Source organism: Trachinotus anak, unplaced genomic scaffold (assembly GCF_046630095.1).
Source record: "Trachinotus anak isolate AG129_WGS33_773 ecotype Australia unplaced genomic scaffold, CSIRO_AGI_Tana_v1 ptg000026l, whole genome shotgun sequence".
Lineage (NCBI taxonomy): Eukaryota > Metazoa > Chordata > Actinopteri > Carangiformes > Carangidae > Trachinotus > Trachinotus anak.
This window is the reverse complement of record NW_027273877.1, coordinates 9,874,538-9,900,853: the sequence shown is the minus strand read 5'-3', so window position 1 is coordinate 9,900,853 and position 26,316 is coordinate 9,874,538. Positions and strand designations below refer to the sequence as shown.

Genomic DNA, 26,316 nt, shown 5'->3' with positions numbered 1-26,316 from the left:
AATAGATATGAGACTAATAATGAGACTGATAATAATGATTGTAGCAGTGGGTGTTGAGCAGGACCATGGAGGCAGTAGGCGGTTTGCAGGAGAGAGAAGATGCCGAGTTGGTAACATCTACTAATGGGATATAAATGCGTTCAGATGGAGACAGAAAGGAAGAGAGAGGAGTTCAGTGCATCATGGGAAGTCTCCCAGCAGTCCAGGCCTATAGCAGCAAAACTAGGGGATGGGTCAAGGCTCACCTGAGTCAGCCCTACCTATAAGCTTTATCAAAAAGGAAGATGGAGGATGGTTCAGCAGTCGAGGGGCCTGATAGCTGAAGGCTCTTCCTCCCCTTCTACTTTTGGAGACTCAAGGAACCACAAGTAAGCAGGCATTCTGGGAGCGCAGTGTTCTGCAGGGGTAATAGGGTATGATGAGCGCTTTAAAGATACAATGGTGCCTGAACATTATTACCCGGCACTTGGATCCTCAAACCCATAGAGGAGCGAAGTTTTTACCTGACGGCGACAATATCCAGGCTGAGAATTAACCCTAACAGATATAACCCGGCCCCTTGTTTCATGTTCTAATCCCAGGGACACGTGTACAAATATGCAAGCTTGCCCACACACACACACACACACACACACACACACACAACACACACACACACAGACACACATTAAACCTTGTTCACATTCCACTGCCTGTGGGGTGCGAATGAGAGGCGATGTCTACTCGATGCGGAGCCAGTGATCTAGGTAATCTGCCTGTGCGGTGGGACAGGTCTATTGGTCCACAAATCAATTGGCTTCATGTCCATGCCATTAGGCTAACATGGCGCTGCTGAGGCGCTGAGATGGTAAACAGACTGTTTAATTCCCCTGGACACCAGCCAGGTGGACACTCCTCCTCCTCCTGCTTTCGTCCTGATCCCTCTGTTTTATTTTTTTTTTCCTCCTCCCCTCATTCTATCATCCTCTTACATTCCTTCCTCCTCTCCACTTCAGTCAATGCAGTTATTCTCAGTGGACGAGTGCTTACAGGAATATTGCTTGGAGGGACTGTGTGTGTGTATGTGTGTGGAAAGAGGAGAGATTTTGGCCAATGAACCCTTGTTGCGCTCTGTCCTCCAGTACTGTGTCTATACTGAGTAAGTGATCCCTTGGGATGCAGTACACACATCCAGCATCCTTATCGCTCTCTCTCTCTCTTATTTCTCTCTCTGTGTCTCTCTCCCCCTTTCTCTCGCTTTATGTGTTTGTCTCAGTCTTTGTTTCTCTCTCTGTGAATCTGTTCCTGTCTTTATCTCTGTCTTTCTCTTTATATCCCCCCCCCCCCCTCTTTCTCTCTGTCTCCAGACAGAAGCAGCAAACAAGTACAGTAATTTAAGGGCCTGCATCAAAAACAAACACACACTCATGATTAGAAAAAGGCGGATTTACGTGCAGGCGGCGAGAAGTTTACCACTTCCTCTTTCGCACTGATGCGCCGAATAAAACAACACCTCTGTCCCCCCGTTCTTTTGGTTTCCCTATATGGATGCGACTAATGACTTAGTTTGCATCACGTCAGCAATCCAGTTTATCCACGTCCTGTTTTGTGCGAGTCTTCGTGCTACTGTGTGGTAATTGAGCCAGTGCCTGTTGACAGATGAGCGTTGTTGTTGTTGTTGCGGCGTCACTGTCGTGCGTCTCATTTCCTGTGGGTTGTTGCTGGTTGGCTGATAAGATAAGAGGCCTGTGGGCACGTTTTCGAGAGCCTCGGCGCAACTAACAACCCGAGGAAGCGGCGGCGCTAAAGCCGTGATCCGTGATCAAGCTGCGCGGTGTGCAGAATAAACACAGAATCTCACGATGTTTAGAAAGTGCAACTTGCAGTCACACTTTGAGCATGATGTGCTGCACAGTATAGAAATCTGTGTTTGTGGTTTCAGATTTGCCCTGAAGCGCCATAACATTTTACTGTTGCTAGGAGACACTGCAACCCCTCGAACACATCTGGTCAGCTGTTAGAACAAGCATCCGCAACAGCATGATGTTGTTTACAAAATGAAACTGTCTATAGACTTAATGTCAGTACATTAAAAAAAAAAAAGGAGTTGAGGAAGCTGAGAGGGCGTGAAAATAAGTCTGAATGAATAATTGTGACAGCAGGCATAAAAGAGGCATTTCCAGTCGGTTTCATTGCACAGAACATGACAAATACCAAGAGTTTCCAAAATGAAAAAATCATGGTCTGAGTTTCAGGCTGTTCTGTTGGCCCCGCGTTCCTCGGCCTTGACTCATCCCCCTCCTGGGACCTCAGCAGTGGAATGACATTCCCCCTCCCCAACAGGACGGCGCGGTCGCTCCTTATCACAACTCATCAGTTCAGTAGACACTTCACGCCCTTTTTCTCCGTCCTCTCCTCTCTACCTGTACCCATCCTCTTCATGCACCAGAATATGTTTATCACCCAGGTTTCCGCCAATCACGACGAAAAGAAGCGTCACAGGAATATCGGCGCAAGGATTAAATGTCGTGCTTCCAAAAACTGGATCGTCTTTTGGAGATGGAGCACTTTATGTTTTTGGTTTTTTTTTTTTTTCCAGATGACAAACAAGCAGAAACCCTGTGTTCCCCACCGGCTCCGAGCTGCGCCCCACAGTAATAAAGCTGTAATTATTTATTTAGTGAGAGTGAAAACAAGATTTTCTAACTGCTGCTGCTGCTGCTGCTGTGAGAAATATTGAGCTGAAAATATGTGAAAGTGGACGAAGTTGCCAACACACACACACACACACACACACACACACACACACACACACATACACACACTGCCGCACTGTTATCAAGGTCCTGGTCTTTCTCAGTCCAGATGAGGCAGAACTGGAGGGTGAAATGCAGAGTAGTTGCACAGAGAGGTATTGAATGTCTCAGTTGCTGTGGCTTTGAGCAGAGATGCTACAGGCTGCTGATAACAAACAAAAGTCTTGTCAGTATAAAAGATAAACCATCCACGACGTGTTGTGTTATGTATTTCATTTCAAACCGACAGACACAAACTCCTGGTCGCATTTCAGGCTCAGCAGCTGATGAAATGTGAAACGACGTTTAGTGGCTGCCTGGCCTTAATCATGTTGTCAAGTGTGGCGCTGAAACGATTAGCTGATAAATCAATTGGCCGATAGTTGATAGAAAAATAATCAGCAACTTTTTCAATAATTTTTAAAGCCATTTTTGAAGCGAAAACGCTTCAAGGCTTCAAATCTTCAAACCATTGCTGGTTTTGCTGGCAGGCAACAGCTTCTTGTACTTTTGTGCAGATATTTGCACACTTTTAATTGTAGTTTGAATTTCAAATTAAAAGGCCTACTGTAAGCAGTATTCATCAGTGTACCTTAGAGGTGTGGGGATGTTATCATGCTATCTGCTGTTGCATGTATATATAAAGGACACATGTATTAAAGGAAGGCCTGCTGGTTTTTTAAAGGTCCCATATTTGACACTTTTCCAGTGTTTTATTTGTTGCTTTGATTGTCATGTTGATATCTATGAGAAAATATATTTGTGGTTTTAAGGACTAAAAACCATCTAGATTTAGTTTTACATACCTCTCTCAGAGCCCTGGCAACAACAGGTCAGTGAGCCAATCAGCTCTCTCTTCTGACTGTTTTCTGCGTGTCTTCTGATTGGCTCACTGTTTTCTGAGTGCTCCATTAAAAGATAATGCAGATTTCAGGTAATCACTCAACCAAATCCTGCAAGGTTGGATGGTGGGTCCACATGGGTGGGGCTTGGGGCGTGGCTGAGAGAGCGGCGACTGCTTTGTTGTGACATCACAAAGTTACAGAAGTCCTGACGGCTCATTTTAAGGCTCAGTTACTAAATACAGGCTGTGTGCATTTCTCTGTGGGCTGAGCGCTTTAATACTTTCACAGTAAATATAGAACCTAGACCTTTATAATCAGAGAAGACATGGACATCTCACTTTATACAATATGGGACCTTTAAGGTGGCGTGTAACGACACAGCTACACCTAACTGTAACCAGCGATCACAGTGTAACATGCTGTGCGTCATCTTCAGACATAGCCTCGCTCAGACCCTGACTCTGGATGGTAGCTAAGCCTAAGTGGTCTCGACAGCAGCAGGCAGAGTATTGTTTACTGTATATGTAAATGCAGTATGTTTTTTTTTTTTTTTTTTTTATTACCTCGCGAGTGCAGCTGACAGAATCTGCCGGCGGCAGTCGTCGTTTTAACCTGTGAAATCAGCCGTCGGCGGATAAACTGAGAGGCCTTGTGTTCAGCGCGCAGAGCCTGCTACCATGTTCATCGCCTGTGAATGTGATTACAGCTATTGATCGATAGACAATGACACGATGCTGGTGGATGTCACCTGAGGAGAGGGAGAGTGTGCGTGTGTGTGTGGGAGACTGAGAAAAACAGGCATACAGAGAGGAAGGAGAGAGAGTGCGTGTGTGTGTGTCCATATGTTGGTGCGTGTCAGTCCATATGCTGGTGTCCGCACATGTACATGTACACCATGTGTGTGTGTGTGTGCGTGTACAAGCACGTGCATGCATGTTAGAGCCAGATCCGGCGTGGTAATGTGAGATCAGACGTAGCCTGTTAGCCGGAGCCTTACATCTGCTGTCAGCCTCTCGCTCTAACTCTGTTAAGGACGTTATTGATTGCTCATTATTACCCCGTTCCCTGAAAGATGAGCGTCCCCTATGATCACATTAAATCTCTCCTCTGTCCAATTCTCCTGAGATGCCTTCTGCTCATCGGTGCCCATCACATTTCTCCTCCGAGATCTGATATCAAGCAGCCTGACGTGTTTTATTGCCTCCGGTTCTCTTTGCGTCTTGTTTGATTTACTCCAAATAACTGTCTGTTTTCTTTCTTGTTATTCCCTTTTCTTTTCTTTTCTTTTTTTTTTGAACGGATGCGGTTTAGCTAATTGATGTCTTTAGTCTGTGTAATGGAAATCAGCGAACACGGATGAGCAGCATTTGAAATTATGATTTGTTTTCTTTTTATTAGCGCAAAGAGACGCTTCAGGTTTTCATGTTAACTTTGTGATCCCTGTTTATTGACTTGATAGCAAACAAGAGGGGCTGACAAGAGAGTCATAATATGTACTTTATTTTTCATAGTGGGGCTATTTTAGCTCTGTTGCGCTTTATTTAAAAGGCACCAACACTTGGTTGTGAAAGGGAGCTTGTCTTCAAACTAGTGTGTCATAAAAAAAAATTAAAAAAAAGCTTATAAAATCTACAAATTTGCCTTTGAATTTGAAGTTCAGACTCCCCCTGCCCTCTCTCGTGCCTCGTGTTGTCATTTTCGCTGACGATAAACAGTTGTGGAAGGTGTCAACGCGTCCGCCAGCCTCTGTAAAGTTTGGGACCGGTGAAATCCAGCCCTCAGTGAGAGGCCATCTCATCGGCCCCCTCCGTCCCCATGAATAATGCAGGGCTATCGACTGTGTCAGTCGAGTGCGAGGAGACGCGGCGGCAGGCAGCTTGATATTCAGCTGCTGGAGCTGACTGGATGCCCTCACTTTGAGACAAACTGCTGGCAGACTGCTCTGACTTGAGCAGACAGGACCTGAATCTGCTCCTATGAGATGAGCGCCGTTGTTGTGTTGGTGTGGAGGTAGTTTTTTTTTTTGTTTTTTTTTGTCCCAAGGAACTGTGTTTGTGTTCGAGTGGGTAGGAAGACAGATAAGAGTGGAGAAAGGAGAGAGCACAAATGTGTGTGTGCATCAATCTGTATACACGTGTTCACAAATATTTGCTGTATACACCACACTGCATCTCTCATATATATATAAAACACAATGTGTGTGTGTGTGTGTGTGTGTGTGCAGGGAGCTGTAGTGAGAATCTCCTGCCCCCTCGACACGACCAGTTCAGTCTCAATGCCACCGATCGATGGGCGTATTGATCCGCTGTTTGACTGTTTAGACAACCTGTGTGAATTCCGGCATAATGTGAGCTCCACAGTGGATTTAAAGAGACGCACGCGCGGGTTCCGCCGGCTCGCGTCCGTGCACCTGCTGAAACCGAGCGTGCGGCCTGGACCTCCACGGGCTGGAGCTCGTAGCCGCCGTCGGTAGAGTTTCGAGTCCAAATCCGCGACCTTAAGCGAAACACGTCCTCTCATTCCCCTCTTACCTGTCCTGTCAGGAGCCGCCATGTCCTGTGTGCGGTGTCGCACAAAGCCAAAAGCTGTGACATTAAGAAAAATGACTCATTGTTAGCAGAGGAGTGAACTAAGTGTTGTGTGATTAAATACATCTTCATGCACATGAAACCATGACCTTCAACCTCCCCTCTCTCTTGAATTCTATTCTGTGTGGTACAATAAAGCCATGAAGGCTAAATTATATAGAATTTATTCTTAAACTAAATCTAATACAGATTTGAACCTCTTCACCTTCACTAAAACCTTTGTTTACTCAGCCTCTGAAGCAGATAGAAACATGAAATAAAAACCATTTGAGAGCTTGTTGTACATCCCTGGCTTTGCCTTGGAGATTGTACATGGCTGGAAAATGAAGCACATCTGGCAACATTCTCAGTTCAGTTCAACTTTTTTAAAAATTTTTTTACATTTACTGCTTTTTTTTTAATGTCGATGAACATTGGGGTGAATGCAATGATTAAAATAAAAGACAAAGGTTTGAGCTCTCAAATGGTTTTTACTTCATGTTTCTGTCTGCTTCAGAGGCTGAGAAGTAAAGGTTTTAGTGACAGCGTTGCATCAGGTGAATCTTACCTCTAGCTAGCGGTGATGCTGGCTCCTCCCCCTCCTCCTCCGACAGTCTCACCCTGAGCCTTGACTAGCTGGTTAGTAGCTTAGCAGGTTGAAGTCAGTGTCTGAATCTTCGAAGTCGTTTTTGTTGTTTTCACCTCTGTAATGTGCTTCAGTATCACTCCCTTGCTCAGGTCTTCAGGCATCATCCAAACCGCGACTTTAAAAACTTATTTTTTGGGGGCTAAAACCACCAAAAAACAAGCAAAATACATTTCCCATAATGGATTTCACCTTCCTGATGCAAATTTCAGCTGTTGCATTTTATCGGCCACGTCTTAAAAACGACATATCATATCATATACTACACGTGCACGTCTCATCCAGTCGTAATAGGTCAAAAGAGAGCCAGTCCAAATGCAGCATTTATTTATGTTTTGTGTATGAATCTGAGGATTCATCTGTGAGATTCTCATCACTGGTTTGCACATGTCTTTTCAGTGGAGTCACCTGCTTCATGTGGGCCATGATTTATTCTGGCTTTATTCCCACCTCAGCCAAGCGTAAAAACTTTTTTGCAATATTTTTACTGCTTTAAAAAATTTCCTTCGTTTCCAGACATGAAAGCAGGTGGATGGAAACGCACCTTCTGAGACTAATTCTGCTTCACGTTTTTTTTTTTTTTTTTTTAACTGGAAGAGTGAGAGAAGGCGTTGAGGTTGGCAGATCTTGCCAGAATCTATATGAAGTGTGCAGGATTTGATACTTCAAACATGCACCATGAAGGATCCTGCGAGTTCACAGGCTGGGGGTAGAGGTTATCCCAGCCAGGGCCTCCTCAGTAATCCACACATACCCCACAGGCAGGTACACACACACACGTGCACACACACACACACACACACAAGCCTCGCACGTGCGCCTCTCACGGCGGGCGTTAATCTTCACCAACTGCTATTGAACTGTAATCTGGCTCGCTTGCCAAGTGTTCATACACTGCAAAAATCCATTGCTTTTTTTTAATGCTTTAAAATCGTGCTTTTATTTATTGGCCCTGGTGATGAAATGACACTTGTAAGTTGTTTTTATTTAAGTGTAGGGTGGAAAAGTTCTTCGATCTATGCTCTCAGCTCTTTGGAAGATTTTTTAAGACTTATTTAAAAGAAAAAATAATAACATCAATTAATAATTCATATTAATAATATGAATAAGAAATTGTTAAAATTGACAGTTTTTGCAATGTAGTTTGCACTAGGCTCTGAGTTGGCCAGTTGTAAGAAGCTAGAAACTACGGTGCTGTGGTCCAGTCGACTGCCCCCCCCACATCCCTTTCCAAACCACCCACCCACACACACACACACATAAACACACACACACACTGAGCCACACAGAGCCCAGTGCAGACAGACATAAATGCATCCACAGATGGTGACACTCCGGCAGTCACTCCTGGGCTGTCTGTCTATGTGCCAGCGATGATAACACACACACACACACGCGCGCGCGCGCGCACACATACACACCGCCTGGCGGCAACAAACACGGTGATGCATCATTGAGCATCGGCTGGTTTCTCTCTAACTGCTGAGGGGAAATCAGTGTGGTGTTAAGTAACCATTCATGTGGAGCCGAGACCACACACAAACAAACATCGCACCTACACTTCTAAAAATACATTTACCTTGGCTGAATAATAGAACCTGATTGAATAATGTGACAGCTCTCGCACTTGTATCTGGATATTACTGAGCTTTTTCAGCGAGTGGGATCGTTGATATGTTAATAAACTCCACTATCACTATTTAATTCCCATGACAAATATCTCTTGTGCGCTTTCAAACTCTTACTTGGATTGTGATATATTCATTTGTTGATGCATCGTTAATGTTTCCACTCTGGACCGGAGTATGCTGTGTAGGTAATCGCCCACTCCGGGGCTGCGGCGCCGCTGTTTGTGATGTGGATCTTCCTGAGGATTGTATTTGAATAATGAGGGAGGCTGGAGCGTTCTCTTGTGCAGAGTGTCTCGGTGCTGCCGCAGTAAATGACCTCTGAATAGTTGTTTTGGATTAGCCATCAAAGTCTTCTCTCGAAGTGGCCAATAGATAGGTACTTCCAGAAATGAGTCACTTGAAAATGATCATCGCCGCCGTTGCCGTATAAGATAATGGATAACCATTACACTCCATTTTCCCCAGCTCCTCACCCACACAACGCCTGCTCTTGAAATATGATGCATCCACTGTGCTTAGTGAGCACTTAATGTCCAAAAGCACCGTGTTTGTTGAGATTTACAACTGCGCCGGCAGGAGGGGGGTAGAAGAAAGAGTGCGTCGTCGGCGTATAATGTTGTTCACTCAATAATTATCTCATTTTATTTACGAAGACAGACAGCTTTAGACGAGGTTAGAGGCTTCCTTTCTATTATCTCCACCTGCCACCTCTCTACTGCAACCCCCCACCCCCACCCCCCCACCCTCTCTCTCCCTCTCTCCTCCCCGCCTGGCCCTAAATGACGTCCTTCATGTCGAGGACTTTCCAAAGTTTCAATCGAGGAGGAAGGAGGGTGGGGGTGGGAGATGGGGTGTGGGTTTGGCGCCCTCGACACAGCGTGTATGGAAAGAGTGTCAGGGAGGGAAAAAAAACAGCACAGCTCTGTTGCATTGGTGCCGGATCAATGTCATTTCTAAAAGGATTAGGCCTCCTCTCAGAAATCTATTTTAATTACTGAACACACAGGTAAACAAAGTGGTGGTGGTTCGCAGGTATGGATCCGGGCGTCAGAGGAGTATTGATAGTATGTGGCCCCATGTTAACCCCGGGGCCACTCCGTAAGATCCTGTTGACGGCACCTCGGGTAGAAGCAGCAGCAGCAGCTGTTGGTAGGGGATGTGGATGCAGATGTCGGCCCTGGCGCGGACGGCGGGATGACGTAAACAGAGTCCGTCTGTCACCCTTTACTTCAGCATCGACGACCTCAGCTTGCGTTGTCGTACGAGTTTGTCTCACACTGCGTTGAACTGCAGTGTAACAGTGGTACCACCTGCTGATGTTTACTTTGAGGATTAGTGTTTATAAGTTGTATTAAATGACTTACTGTATATTAGTATTAGCACCTTTTTTATAATCACGTAACATATGCCTCATTAAGGGTTTATTAGTTGTTACTAATGGCTTTATTAATCAAGTTTATTGACTTAATAAGGCATTTAGTAACAGCTTAATATAGCATGATTCATTAAGGGCTTCTAAGTTGGTTCTAATCTTCATTCTATATCTGACTGCTTAATACATTTATAAACTGTTTACTGATACAGATATTAGTAATTAGACACCATTAATAAAGTATGCTTATTAAGGCTTTATAGATCATTACTGATGCCTTATTAAGGCAATAAATAGTTTATTAGTGCTGTATAGACTAATAACATAAACTAATAAATGATTTATTAAATGTGTACTTAATGTTTATAGTTAAGTAATAAGGGTTAATAAAGTATTTGTTACTTAATAAATCCAATAATAACAACCTCTACACAATTAATCAACTACTTCTTATTAAGTTTGTATAAGTTTTTACTCTTGGCCTCATTAATGCTAAAGACTTACTAAGTTTTATTAAGTTATGAAGCCATTAATAAACCTGCATTATCAGGGGCTTGTTACTAATGGTTTCATTAGAGTAATAAATGCTCTACAGATAAGAAATAAGAAAAAATGAGATTTATTAACTTTATAAAAACATTAGTAACAACTTAATAAAATATCCCTTATTAAAGATCATTACAGATGCCTTCATTAACTCAATAAGGCTTTACAGATCAGTAACATGAACTAATAAATCATTTATGAAATTAACAAAGGAATTAGTAACAGTGTGTAATTTATGATAGATAATTACCAATGGCTGCATTAATGTTTATAGATCAATAATAAGGGAAACATAATAAAGTCAATAGCAACTTCTACATTACATCTAATTAAGTTTCAGTAAGACCTTAGTAACAACTTAATAAAGTATTCTTGATGAAAGGTTCTTAAGTCGTGACAAATGGATTTATTAAGATAATAAACTGTCTGTTGTTGCTTTCTAGGTCTGAGAACTTGATCTGGCTGCAGATTATCATCGTCCAGTTTCATTCCGACCGCTGAGTCGGACACATTTACATCATCACAAACCTGTTTGGTTTCTGTGGATTTATACCTTCCTAAAAAAAAAAAGACACTAAAATGTGTAATTTCATGAAGTCGGCGGTCACACATGACTTCCCGCCAGACAGGTGTGTCATTCACTTTATCAGTCACACACACAGCCCCCACCGCTGATGTGTGCGTGTGGATTTATCCCTGGCCTGTGAAAGGTTTCTTTTTTTTTTCTTTTGGAAGTGATGAAAGAGGAGATGTTGAGATGCTGTTAGGGTTGTGACACTGTTAGAGCGCAGTGGTGGTGAGAGTCTTTACAGATGTTTTGTTCAGCAGATAAGAATAATCTGTTTGCCTCAGCGGGCCTGATGCCTCTATGCATGTTGGTGTCTGTCTTGTGTGTGACCGTGTGTGTGTGTGTGTGTGTGTGTGTGTGTGTGTGCGTTAGCGTGTGTACGCCGGGCTGTCTTTGAGGAAGGAACCCCGCGTCGAGCCGGGTGATTAGGCACGCTGCGCTAGTCACAGGAAATGGAGTAGCTGACGGACAGGCCGAGTGCATTATAGATGAATGCCATGCGTTAGCAGCTCCAAGCCCCCGCCGAATATCTCTCAATTTCCTCTCTGAATGACAAAAGAAGCCACGCACAATTTCCTTGATCCGGAGCATTTGTTTAACTGCGCCCTACCCATTTAACCCACCCATTCAATAGTCTGTCTAGTAAAAGGAAATTTAGACAGTGTCAATTTATCCAGCTCTAAGGAAGATCTGATACTGCCGGGCAGGGGCGGCGATGATATGCCTCTGGAATTTAGTTAGAGATTTATCACAGTTAAGTCTGGTTCCTCCTGCCAGCTAAATTTAGAGTCATCATTAAATATACCCTAATATTTTAAAAAGCTTCAACATTTCCATACCACAGTGAAACCCATTTCTCAAAGCTGAGTTTTTTTTTGTTTTTTTTTTGTTTTAAAGTTTGATGGTTGAAGCTGCAAAAAAAAAAAAAAAAAAAAATTGTCAGGAGGTCAAAGATCACAGATTACAATGAATATTTGATTTTTTTTTTTTTTTTAAAAGACGCCGTCATTTGTCAAATATCCTTATATCGCAGCTCTGAGCTGTCATCTTTACAGCAACCCCCACCCACCCTTACTGTCTTTGAGTTAGTGACAGCTCATCTCTCCCGGTCACTGCTCGCCGTCAGACTTTGAACTCGCTCTGTTTACTCCCTTATCTGCGGCTGCTGCCGCTGCTGTTGTTGTTGTTGTTATTGTTGTTGCTTTGCGACAGGCTAGTCATTGTAATGGTAAGCTGCGGCTCAGCGTGAACTGACGCCTTCAAAGACGCGGAGTCGGGCTTGTTGGTTATTTTCAGAGAAGTCTGGCGTTGGGGAGAAATTTAGTTGAACACACATTTGTCTTGTTTGTTCATTTTATGTAGTTTTGACTCAGTTCAAAATGATTTATTTTTAATTTTTATCCTGTAATTGTTGCTCCTTCCCCAGCGCGGGAGAGAGTTTTGATTATGGTGTGTGTGTGTGTGTGTGTGTGACACCAGCTCATGACTAATTTCATAATTAATTGCCTTTTGGAGGACCTAATCACATTATTTGACTCTCTACTGTAGGTTGCGTGCCAATACAGCATAGCCCGTGGCTTAGTCACAGTGTGCTGGACTCATTAACAAGGTGGTCCAGAGGTTGTCAAACACACACATGGGCCCGTGTACATGAGAATCCACAAAACAATAGCCGCATATTCAGGTTGGTGGTGCGCACACATGCAGCAGTTTAGAGGTTAAAAGATGCCCTCTGGTGTATTTGATAAGGATTTGAATAACTGGCTGGTTAGATTTCCCCGGTGGTGTGTGAAAACAGGTCTCTCTTGATGAAGTTATCGCTTGTCATGTCAGCTCCATCTCCTCCTCCTCCTCCTCCTTCTTCTTCTTCTTCTTCTTCTTCTTCGGAGAGACTGGAACAGATTTCTAAAAAGGATATGACACGGTAGTTTGTTTTCGAAGGTCTTCGGCGTCTGTTTATGTTAGAAAGACAAAGAAGGCCGCACACATTTGTACGTCTTATCTCAGAATATGTGTGTGTGTGTGTGCGCACGCGCGTGTGCCGGCATCTCTTCGCTTGCACTCACACGGCTTAATTATGACGTTACCAAAATGGGCAGTTTGCTCTGACACCCCGCTTGCAGAATCACACAGCGGACAGACTTAAAAGAGCTCATTAGCTCTCTCTAAAGAGCTGTTTACTGCACATACACACACGCACAGTAATAGGCAGCTCTGTTGATGCAGATGGACGCAGAGTGTAATGAGAATGATTAGGCTTCTCTATGTGGAGGCTGGAGGAGAAAAAAAAAAAAAAACAAAAAAACATGGTGCTGGCAGACTTGACACTTCAGAAGGTGGAGAAGAGTTCTGTTGGATGTTGTTTCAGCTGAGTGCACGATCTCTCTCCCTCCCTCTTTCACTGCAGCACAAACACACACACACACACACACATCTCTTGCTTTTTTCTTTACTCGCACACCTTACTGCATGTGTCCGTCCAAATGCTTTGCAAATTTCCCTCAGGCTTCAAAACCCATTGTGGACCAAATCAAATACCCTGCAGCCTTGCAGCTACATCGAGGAGCAATAATCAGAAAAACTGAATGAATGGACAGAATTCAACTACTCTTTAGGAAAATTTGGGCAAAGCTTTGAACTGTATTGTCTGTGCACGATACCCTGTAACCCTGACGAAGGCTGTTGCAGCCAAAACAGCCTAATTTCAGTATTAAAGCTCAGACAAACCGGGCTCCGCAAGTAACAGAATTCTTTTCATATTTGAAATAAGAAAAAGGCCTTGGAAGTTTTTGGAAATGAATGGGTGACATTCAGAGTAGTTGATGTTTTTTAGGAAGGTGACAATAGACGGTTTTTCTGCTTTAACTTATCATGATAAAGTAAATGTTGATTGGACAATGTAATGGCTATAGAATAATTGGACCATTGGCATTTAGATTAGCTGCCGAAAAGCCTCGCTGTCACTGCGCAATTTTGTCTGGCACCAGCTACAACATCTCGGGGAGAATGAAGCCTGGATTTACAGCATAAAGGAAGTGTGTCAGCCATTGCACAACCAAAACAGTTAAAGGAGAGTGCTTTGGTTTTCCTCAGTAGATATCAGTAGCTTTCCCAGTTAGCACAAAGGGCGGACGGTCAAAACTCTCCCCGGGGTAAAACCAAGGTAAAACAAGGGTGAACCTCGGATAGAAGTTAACTCAATGGAGGGAGCTTGAGAGGATTCAGAACTGACATTCAGTTGGCCAAATTTCTAGTAGATCCATAAGTAACAAAACCTGACAACTTATTAAAGGTCCCATATTGTATAAAGTGAGATTTCCATGTCTTTATAAATTATAAAGCAGGTCTAGGTTCTATATTACTACTATATTAATACTGTAAAAGTATCAAAGCGCTCAGTCCACAGAGAAATGCACACAGCCTGTATTCAGAAACTGAGCCTTAAAACGAGCCGCCAGGACTTCTGTAACTTTGTGATGTCACAGCAAAAGAGTAACCCCTCTCAGCCACGCCCCAACCCCAGCCCACCTGGACCCACCATTTAACCTTGCAGGATTTAGAGTCTTTACCTGAAATCTGGTATATTCTTATTAGATCATTCAGAAACACTTAGTCAATCAGAAGAGAGGCTAAGATAGAACCTCTCTTCTGATTGGCTCACTGACCTGTTGTTGCTAGAGCTCCAAACAGAAGCCTGAGAGAGAAGGTGTAAAACTACATTGAAATGGTTGGTTCTTAAAACCCCAAATATATCATCCTATGAACATCAACACTTCAAATAAAACATTGGAAAAATGGAAAATGTGGGGCAGCTGGTTCTTTTACTCTGAGATTGGGGTTTCTGGTTCAAATTGGGATTCCTAAGGTTATTACTTGCTTTGGATGGTAGCCAGGCTGATAGCGGTTGTTTCTAAGTGATATAAAATTATAACAATCTCACTTTACCTCTTCAGTGAATGAGCTCCTTGCTTCTCTCCGATTTCCAAATTGATGTTGGTTGTTTCATGTCCTGTGCCGTTGGTCGATGCGAGACTTGAAACACAAAGCTTTCCGGTCTTTGCGACAATGGCGCCAGCAGTAATTGGGGTGTTTCCACTTAACACCCAAAGAAAAACACTATGTTGGATATTGTGTTGATTTTGATCCATGTCAGTTTTAAGACCTTGTGTTTCACTTTGACAAGAATTCAAGGACTTTCAAGGTCTCACAAAGTGAACAGAGGTGTAATAAGTCAAGCTACCTTGACTAATAAATTCCCTATTCAACACCGCCCATCCTGCACCTCCACATTAAGCGACTTTGCTTTGCTCATTGCCCTTGGTTTACATCACATTGAATTAGAGGCTACATCCTGAATGATACCAAAGTCAATCCTCCTCCATCTCTTCCATATGTTTTGGAGGAGCAGCGAGTTCAAAGCTCTCAGTTCAAAGCATCTGTCCTCATTTGAATAACGTGGAGTAATCGCTATTACCTTATTTAAATAGTGCAAGTTATCATTTGGCCTTCATTTGCATTGCAGGGGTAATCACTGCGTCTCTGCATTAACCTCATTATAGAAGAGATGAAAGCCCTGATGGAGCTTGACACACTCTTTTATATATGTTATCTTTATTAATGATGGAATTAGAAAGATTCATGTTTCTTTAAATGGAGGACATATCGGAGTTTGATGGAGTGTCAAACTATGTGGAGGGAAGAGTTTGTGATTCACAAGGCTTGTATGTATTCTCTTATTTTTCTGTTGCCTTTCCCCCTTTCTACCATTTTCTGCCCTCATCTTCCTCCTTGCTTGCTTTCAGACCTCCTCCTCCTCCTCCTCCTTCTCCTCTTCATTCGTCTCTCTATTGTCCGTCAGCAGCTTTTTCATGTGCTCATGTGCACTTCACTGCATTGACAGATTTGTTTTTTCTTCAGAAACAGTAAAAATGAGAATTAAAAAAAAAAAAAAAAAAAACGTGTTTTAGGCTGCTCTAGTAATCTGTGTAACAAAAGAAAGTCTTTTTGGCTGATAATCAGACAACAAAAATATTTGTTTAAATGCAAAGAATATGAATAAATACAGATATTCTGCTTTTGATAATGATTGACGACAGTCCTTCATATTTGTTTGAGAATATGAACTTTATTTTGAATATTTTCAATCCTGAGTTCACAATTAAATTTTCATTAGGCATTTGACTTAGTGTCTGTCTTTACATCTACTTTTGAAATTTACATTCAACTTATCTTCAGTCTCAAATTGATGGAATTTACTGATGGCCTTGTTCTGCTAAGTTAGTTACCTCCTCCTTAGGTGTCAAAAAATTCTCAGGTCATATCACAAAACACCTTATTATTATTTTGTTATTATTATGTCGTGTCCTGGTTTTGTGAAAGACCACTTCACTCCATCATTCTGTAGGGTCTGCACTACAAAAATGGCATTTCATGATAACATCAGCACCGGACGAGGTCAAGCACTTGACAACGTTGTTGTAATTCCTTGCCAGTGGAGGGCTTAATTAGGATACTGAATGGAAGATTACACAGTAAGTAACATGTCATGGTGGATATATCTGCTGCAGAATCAAGAGACACGCTATTGACTGACCCTGAATCAGTGAGGCAGGTTCATAGCAGGCAAACCCTCAAGACTCGACGCTATGAAAAGACACCGTGCAGCGACTGCAGCTGAATCGGGTGGAGGGGTGGACTGTAGATTAGCAGGAGACGGCACACACTGATGCCTGAAGACGTGGCCTTTGCCACGTGTCTTTCACTGTGTGTCGTCACTTTTTCTCAGGTAGCAGTGCTGAAGAGATAATGTAGAAACAAAAGAGATCCCATGTGCAATGCCAAAACCAACATTTTGCTTCTGGCTACAGCTTGAGAAAACAATCCTGAGAAACCTGAAAAGCCTTTAAAAAGTCACTTGATTTACATTTTCTCCATAAGACAACAGTTCAATAAGGATACCGTTATTCAATGATTGATGTTTGTTCATACCATCTTAAGATCATATGGTTTTAAGGTGAAGAAACAAAATGTTCTGCCAGTTATTATAAATAACAAACTACTTCCTTTTGGATCCTTACCAACTAATAATTTGAAAGTTTGTTATGAACTAAAGGATCACACACTTTTTTTTTTTTTTAACTGATACTGAATTCAGTGGTAATGTTGCTGTATAGCAGAAGTCACGAATAGATGGACCGCAGACCCAGACACTATCTTATCTCACTATGTATAACCTACAAATTATTTAGAATTATTACATTTTGACTGAGCATTTCTACTTTAACTTTTTTTTTTTAGTTATTACAGTCGTTATTTACCTTGGAATGCTGTAAGAACATATAGTTATTATATTATTATCTAGAGAATATATATATATATAGTATATATAAACACACATATAATTTTGTTATAAATGACTATTACCCTGTGCAGCCCCCAACATTCAGCCAGCATTCAGCTGACATTCAGCCAACGTTCTGGCCAACCTTTGCTCGAGGAAATTTTGTCTAACTGGACCGCTTTGAATTTTGACTGCATACCCCTGCTGTATGTGCTGCTGAATACTAAGGCTTTTTAGTTCACGTGAAACATACATTTAGTTCAATTTCGCGTTGTGGTCAATTTTTATTGTCTGTTAAACTGGGGGGAGAGATTTGAACCATTGTTTATGTACAAATCATTCGAGGGATTGCTGTGAAATCAGTATTTAGCCCAAAGCCTCATTTTCTCCTCCTTTGTCCAGTTTTCCTTACTTGTAATTTTCTCCTTGAAACACTGCCCTTTTATTCCTCTGTTTCCACTTAATATATTCTCCGTTTTAAAGGAGGCTCCCAGCTAATGCAAAACTTCCCTCTGCTCAGCTCTTTGTCTGAGGCGTTCCCTGCTCGGTACACTGGGAGGGTGACAGGCTTGCCAGCCCCTGCTAGACTCCCCTCGGCTAAAATGTTGTAAATTAACACAATTAGCAGATCGCCATTCTGCTAATTAGCCACTGGCGTCTGCCGAGAGATGGCTAGAGAGGAGAATCAGAGAGGAAATAGGAGTCTGGGGATTCCCCCCTCCCTCCCCGCGTTGTTACCAAACAAACACAGGGCCTCAGAGAAGAGAGCAAGAGAGTGTGAACGTGTATGTGTTTGTGCCCGCACTTTTTTTTTTTTGCGTGTGTGTTTTCAGTAGCATAAATGGATGGGAGGAAAGGGAGATTTGCTCCTCCATGAATGGATTTTATTGTGCATGCCTGCTTTACTCACACAAGCACAAAAACCACACATAAACCAATTCCGAAGCAGGTATTGCTCACTAGACCCCCAGCTGTGGATCTATACATGCATCCACTGCTAGTCAATAAGTCCGAGGAAGCAGCCTAAATGACACCGATATTATCCTTTATTTGTGTGCACTAAGTCAAATCAAACGGGGTTCAATCTGCCGTGCGGCTGCTGTGATTACGCCCCGTCCAGCCTTTGATAGCGCCACGGCTTTGAAAGTGAGACAACGATGGAGTCGCTGTGTGACTGTCAGTGTTTGCAGATGGCATTGGCTGGGATTAAAGGAAACAGTGGCTCTCCAGCCTCCTGAGGCAATAAAGGGGAGAGCCAGGTGAGTGTGTCTGAGATGAGATGGAGCGAGGAAGGAGGGAGGGGAGGAGGTGAAGCAAGCACAGAGGGAGTAAATAAAAAGAGGGGTGGCCATGAAGAAAGAGCAGAAAGGGAATGAAAAGAAGAGATATATATCGAAATAGATGGAGCCAGAATAAAAGGGGGTGAGGAGAAATAGAGAAGGATCTTAGAGGAGGGGAGGTGGAAAATGGATGACAAAAAAAAAAAAAGCAAAGAGGAGAGAGTGAGAGGGAAGACAAGGCGGCAGGGAGGCATGAAGAAGAGATGCAGACAGAAAGGTAAAGAGAACGGTAGAGAGAGGAGGTCAAGGTGGTGCTGTGCAGACAGGAACTAAGCTTGAGACACAATGTGTTGTAATTCATAGCTCGGTACAGCTCCTGTGTGCGTGCCTGTGTTTGTCCGTCTGGGTCAGTGGATGTGAGCTTGTGAGCTTGTGTGTGTGCGCGTCAGCACGCTTGAGTGCAGGCATAGATAGTTTTTTTTTTTTTAAACGCCTGTGTGTCTGAGCAGAGGTTTGTGTATGTGTGTGTGTGTTCGATGAAAGCACCATGAGCAGAGGGGGGGGGGCGGGTGTGTATGGGTGTGTGTGTGTGTGTGTGTGTGTGCGTGTGCATGTGTGTGTGTTGCTTTGAGGCGCTCGGCGAGGCACATTTTCAAACCCATCTCCAGCCACCTCAGATGAGCCGGGGATTATAGAATGACCCTCAATGCCTCTGTCTTATTGGTCTGGCCAGGGTGCATTAGGCTGCTGTAACCAGCCTTCCCGCCATCCCTCTGTACCTGCCAACACACACTCTGCCCTCCTTATGATCTGAAGAAATTACCAATTCATGTCTAGTTTGACACAAAACCCTCTCATGATAAATATAAGGAAGAAAAATAAATAAAAAGAGTACCACACCAAACAAGCCTCCAGATGAATATCACCTTTTTAATTGACCACCCTCCATCCCAGCCAATTTGAAGGTGTTGTCATTTTAATTATTGCTCAAATGATTTTAGCATGCCAGTGTGTTCACGTGCAGTTGTCTTTGTCTTTTTTTTTTTTCTCTCAGGCTTAAAGATGCAGTGGACCCCAGAGCACAGCCAGTGGGCCGAACAGCATTTCGACATCTCCTCCACCACGCGCTCACCAGCCCACAAGGCTGAGGCCTACCGGGCGGTGCCTGGCCACCTGCAGCGCTCCACCACCTACCAGTACGCCTGGGCCAATGATGACATCTCAGCCCTCACCGCTTCCAACCTGCTCAAGAAGTATGCCGAGAAGTATTCCGGCATTCTGGAGATGCCAGGCTCGTATTCAGAGGCTCCCGGGGTCCCGGGAGTGATGAATGGACGGAAAGGTGATTCAGAGCCCTGGCAGGATGGCGTCTACCCAATGAGCTGCATCCCTGAGGGGGTTTCGGTCAGAAAAGGAGGGGTGGCGGCAGCTTCAGAGGTGGTGTCTGGCATGTGCAGCTCCCCAGGCCTGGCCTCCAGCACCCTGAGTGAGCCCAGCTACTCCAGCAGCAGCTGTGGGAGCCACACTGCCACCGCCCTCCACTCCTCGTCCATGCCCTCTCAGGAATACGGCCCGGCATACAGCGGCTCCTACTTGCACAGTAGTTACAGCTCACAGTCTGCCCCCACCCCAGCTCTTCCCTCCCCACTGCACAGCTCGGGGCTCCTGCAGCCACCCCCTCCACCGCCCTCCCACCCCACTTTAGTCCCAGCTTACAACGGAGGCTCCCCCAACTTGTCTAGTTATAATTACCCCCCAGCAGGCTACCCAGCTCAGAGCTCAGTCGGGCCAGGATACAGCCCTGGGGGAGCACCCCCTCCCTCCTCATACCTCCCCTCAGGCATCGCTGCACCTACACCCCTTCCCCCCTCTTCTGCTTTACCTGGATACCCATACCAGAGCCACAACCTGACCCCAATCGCCCCGACCCCTCTCGGCAGTAGCTCCTCCAACTCACTGAAGAGGAAAGCCTTCTACATGACAGGCCAAGGAGAGATAGACTCCTCTTATGGTAACTTTGGCTATGGTCAAGCTCGAAGCTCAGCTGAGAGCCCCATGTACCGGGTAGCAGACAGCAGCAGTGCAAATGGAGGCTCCAACAGCGTCAGCAGTGGGGGCTTTGACAGGGGTGCTGAGAAGTCGTCTGTACCTTTTAATACTCAGAAGCAGTCCACGATGTCTTCAGAGCAGCAGCAGAGGAAGTACAGCAGCCAGGCAACAGGTGGGCCACTGACTCCACCGGCCTATGTCTCCTCCAGCCTCGGTGGTTCCCGCTCAGCAGACTCCCTTGCCAGCTTCACTTCCCCGTCCCTCAGTGAGCAAGGTGCTGATGATCACCGTCTCCACCTCTCCCACTCAGCACCAGGGCCTACCTCCTCCTCATCCACTTCCTCCTCCCGTCCTGCTGAAGAGCAGTTAAAAACCAGTGACCCTCACCTTCTAGACATGGTTACCTCTGAAATCGTTCAGCAGGGACCCCCCGTGGATTGGAGTGACATTGCAGGTCTAGAACTGGCCAAGGCAACTCTGAAGGAGGAGGTCCTGTGGCCCATTCTTCGTCCGGACATGTTCAGCAGTTTAGGACCAGCCCCACGTTGTGTGTTGCTGTTTGGCCCCAGGGGCAGTGGCAGGACGTTGCTGGGTCGCTGTCTGGCCAGCCAGCTGGGGGCACCATTCCTACAGCTCAGTGGTTCCACGTTGGCCACCAAGTGGCTGGCTGATGGAGAAAAAATTATCCGAGCATCCTTCCTGGTGGCTCGATGCCGGCAGCCCTCAGTACTGTTCATCAGTGAGGTTGACATGCTGCTGTCAGCCCACCTCAGTGAAGAGAGTCCCATCAACCGGCTGAAGGGGGAGCTTCTCGCCCAGCTGGACTCACTTCTTATGGGATCCGGTGAGGACGGAGGCAACCAAGTGTTGGTGGTTTGCTCCACAAGCAGACCCCAGGACATGGACGAAGGGCTTCGTAGGTACTTTGCTCGGAGGGTCCTGGTGCCCCTGCCAGATAGCGCAGCCAGACACCAGATCTTGAACCAGCTCCTGGCCCAATCTCAGCACAAATACTGCTTGAGCGAGGAGGAGCTGGCGCTGCTGGTCCAGCGTACAGAGGGTTTCTCTGGACTGGATCTGGCCAGACTCTGCCAGGAAGCCCTTGTAGGTCTGTTACACGTCTCTGCACAGGGCATGGACATGACAGGTATGATGCCCAGGGGACAGATAAGGCCCCTCACCTACCAGGACTTTGAGAGTGTCTTTTGTAAATTCCAAGCCAGTATATCACAGAAAGAGATTGACACGTACACTGAGTGGAACAAAATGTTCGGCTGCAGCCAGTGAAAAGATAGATTCCGCCCTTGAGAAAAAGAGGCATCCACAATTCCTTTCCTCAGGGCAGAAGCATTGTGCTGGAGGGGAAAGGCACGCAAAGGCCAACACAAGCCCACAGAGTTCTCACAAGCAGGGTTGAGACACTCCAAGAGACCTGGTTTGATGAGACAACTGGCAGTTTTGCAGTTAATGAGCAAGAGTTTTAATTTGAATGCTTGACACTCCAGAAAGCCAGGCATTGTTTACACATTGCAAGCAAGTTGGCTTCAGAAGAAAGATGCCCCAGTGTCTGTGTATATATCATTATGTTCTTGTTCTTGAGATTTAGTTTGGCTATCCAAGTGCCTGAAGTGGTGCTTTCTGATTTTCTTTCTTTATTTGCCTCACAATCTACATTCATGGCATGAGCTGATGATTATTAAGAGCTTTAAAACTTCAGCAGTTAGTCTGAACAACAGATTGACAGTCGCCGTCACTGGTGGTCAATCATTCTGTATTGTCTTGCTAAGAGCAGTAATCCATCAGAGCGGCAGTAGTCTGGGCCCTAACTCACACTCATCTCTTCTGATTCTGTGTCTGCAAAACAAACAAACAAACAAACGTAACAAACAAAACTCAGGAAAGCGTTTGTGAATTGTACAGTACCTCAAGATATCTTGACGAAAAGCACTAAGATCTGAGAGGGGAATCCGAAGTGGTTTGGCAGTTTATGTCTAGCAAAGCAGTGTTAGGTGTACCTCAGCTGGCTAGCTTAAATGGCAAAGAGGTGACAATGAATGTACTAGATATGTTCTGGATTGATGGGACATAATCTATAGTGAGAGTAAAAACATTATTTCTTTCCATTTTTTCCCTCCCAACAGGTGCTTTAGTTACCTGTTTCTTCTTGACCAGTCCCGAAGCTTCTTTCCATTGCTCTTAAGAAATGTGTTGCCCAGCTTTGTTTTTCGGGGAGGGCTTTAGGAAACAGGCAGGTTTTGGGGTCGTGGGAGTTGTATATTTATTAAAACAACCATAATCAACATTGTTTATATTATGTGATCTAGGCTATATGGTTAGGCTGCATAGAGGTTCCATCAGTCAGCTAACTTCTGCGCAAAATACCTCAAATAGCTAATTTGTCATACTGTTTAGCAAGGGAAGATATATTCACTGACATGGAGGAACCTGATGCTTAAAACACCTCCAAATGAATTAAAGAATAGTTTGGGAAATATGCTTGTTTGCTTTTTTACAAAGGGTTAGATGAGAAGATTGGTGGTACTCACATGTCTGTACGTTATATACGAAGCTAGTGCCAGCAGCCGGTTAGCTTGGCCTACTCCAAAAAGTAGCCATTCATTGCCATCTACCTACACAATCAACTACTACAGCACAATTGGATATTACAGGAAAATAAAGTTAGCAGCCTGTTAGATGTACACCTGCATTTGTGAAACAGCCAATAGCAACGTGTTCTATCTCTGAAAAGACCTGTGATTGGCCAGTGTCTACCGTCACAGGCAACATTTCCTAAAGTTTGATAATCGAGCCAAAAGAAGGAGCTGATGCCTAGTTTGCTTTCAGACCACTTGAATGACAACATGCTGAAAGGTCATTATGGAAAAACAAACAATTACTGCCCACCCCAGCTTCAACACGTTATATTTTGCTTGTTTATTCTGCACAAATACTTAAGTGTAAAACTGACAACTTGTAGTGTTCAGGAGGATTATGCTACAGGCTGCTGGCTGTAGCCTTGTACTGAAAAGACATGTATATTAGAGTGGTATCGACCCTCTCATCTAACTCTCAGCAAGAAGGTAAATAGGGGTATTTCCCAAAATGTCAAGCTATTCTTTTAACAGTAATATCAAACATAATTTATTGTATCTCTCTGTGTGGGTCTGAAATTAAATGTTTGACTTTGATCATTTTGTCTAGCTTACTCCAGCAAATGCTGCATTGGACAAAATAATCAGTAAGTGGCTCATCTGTTCTTATACAAGTAAACTAGCATCAAGAAAGCTAAGTCCAGATATTCTTCTAGTTTTTAAGTTGGATTTGATAGATATGACAACCTAAATATGGAAGTATGGGTTTGCAGAGTTGCCTTGTTACTCACGCTGATTAGCTGTATTCGAATTGGATTAGCTATAGAATGGGATACCACTCCTGTAATTTTAATTATAGATTCATCCAGTCCATATCTCACATCTATAATTTTTTACAAGTGTGGAAAAGAGAAAATCAAGAGTAAATTACTGTTTTTGCCAGAGGTCAAGAGGTCATTTGATAATAGCAATTTTCACTGACTGACACCACTGTAATGCAGTTGGTATTAATATTGTCATGGCTATGTTATTGTCCAACCAAAGGACATATACATATATATATATATATATATATACATATATATAGTTAGCAAAATGACAAATTACATCATTTTCATCAGGCTGTATCATAAAATAAATTTTAATCATAATGATCGCACCAGGCAATTCCAATTCAAACCCATGTTAGTAATTTTTTACCCGTCTGTAACTGTATTGTCTGTTTTTTCCACTATATTTACACAGATGTCATGAAGCACATAATCTAAGTGCTTTTTCAGTTTACTGAAAAGCTTTGTAACATGATTGGGGAATTTGGCACTAGTTTTAAAGTCCTTCATCCCTGAAGGTTATCTGTTGCCCATTGTATTGCATTGGAATGTATTTTTGTCTCTTCCTTGTCACTGTAAGAAGCTGTCCTTTAGCTCTACTGTTGTGGCATTGGGAGTATTTAAGATAGTTTATTGTATGTGCACTAAAGCATTTTTGTGTGTGATATTGTTTTGATGAAATGTCTCAATGCCACTGACAGCGCTTGTTTTGTTTTGTTTTGTCTTTCTGGCATTTATCCCGAAGGAGATTCCATTTATCTGAACCGATGATCAGTTTTACACTTTCATCGTTCATCCTGTTTCTTTTTTTTTGTTTTTTTGAGAATATCACTGTTGAAGTAGGAGCTACATACAGTACGTGCAGGCCCACTCTGTTGCTATCTCTGGTATAGGCACGATCAGTGCAGCACCTGATGTAGCGGGGGGGGGCGGGGGTTCTGCTGAGCATCAGCAAAATTGACGGAAAGGAAAGACAGCTGAGCAGTGTGGCGGCAGCACAAGGGGAAAGCAGAGCGGTCCGTCAGAAAACCACCCTCAAAACAATCTGTACCCGAATTCCTTCTGTCAGCAAATCCTCTGGAGAGAGAGTCCCTTTAGACAGAAAAACCTACTAATGCACTTCAGAGCACACAACAACAGCACAGGCGTTCTCTCTCACCACGTTCTCCACAGCCGACGAACAGACGACTTGAAACACTGGTCAATGCTACGCTTGTTTCGTGTTTCGTGGTCCTTCTTTTGTGTCTTGATCTTTTTCTACATGGTGTTAAAATCTAGCTTTTGGATTTTTTTTTTTTCCTTTTTTTTTTTTTTTTGTAAATCTTTCCTTAAATGGACGCTAGAGTTCTTCTTTAAAGCATTTTCTACCTCATGGCTACAAAAAAAAACACACGTGGTATTTGATTTACGTCTTTCCAAATGTCAGACATTTGTGAAAAATGCATTGAAAGAAAAAAAAAAAAAAGAAGTGGGGAGAATAACACCATAAAATTTTGCGCAGTCTACCTCAGATGACTGTACTTAAACATTTAGCTGATGGTGCAACCGCAGGCTGCAGCATAGCCTAGTGTGTGTGTGTGTGTGTGTGTGTGTGTCTCTGTCTCTGTCACTGTGTGTCAGACACGAGCTATAGGCAAAACACACACACACACCTCAAAACACTGACGTCAAAAACACACTCACAAGCGATTTGTGAGGAGGAAAGTTGGGGGTCAACCTAAAGGTGACCCGGAAATGTATAATCCAATACATTTGCTTTAATCTTTTGTGAACTACTGTGGTTGTGCGCGTGTGAATGTGTATATACGTGGGCACACTCTTCTTTTTTTTATTTAGTGTGTTGAATTTTATAAATTGTTAGTATATATAACACACTTGCACAACTTTAAACCAGAGTGTAACGTGTTTCTGTTGTACATACCTATACATACAATACAAATGCACCACTTGTTTATATGTGTGAATATGTTGCCATACTTGCAGTCAACTTAAATGTATTTTCATGTAATCTGAGGTACAAGCAGCAACAAACGATTCATTAAAGACATTTTCTTGGGAGATTATATCTTGTAGATGTCTTCTTTTGTTTTTTTTTTTAAGTGACTGGTCATTAAGAATCTGAATTTCCAAATAAATTTAAAAAATACTACTATCATAGTATATTATCATATCATATTATCATCAATTATTATTTTATTATTATTATTATTATATGATGATTTATCAGTAGAATAAAAAAATAAATGTATTGTCCTGCCAAAAAACAGCCCAGCTGAA

The 26,316-nt window shown here is 43.4% G+C and overlaps 1 protein-coding gene across 2 annotated transcripts in view; it reads left to right on the top strand.

Moving 5' to 3' along the window:
• Window positions 1-26,102, top strand: part of LOC139609848 (fidgetin-like) — a 37,119-nt gene extending 11,017 nt beyond the window's left edge. For both annotated transcript variants that reach the window (XM_071464846.1, XM_071464847.1), the window contains one exon: window positions 19,624-26,102. In XM_071464846.1, the coding sequence (XP_071320947.1) occupies window positions 19,624-21,905 (2,282 nt within the window). In that variant the 3' untranslated portion in view covers window positions 21,906-26,102. The remainder of the gene's footprint in view (window positions 1-19,623) is intronic.
• Window positions 26,103-26,316: the final 214 nt, after the last annotated feature.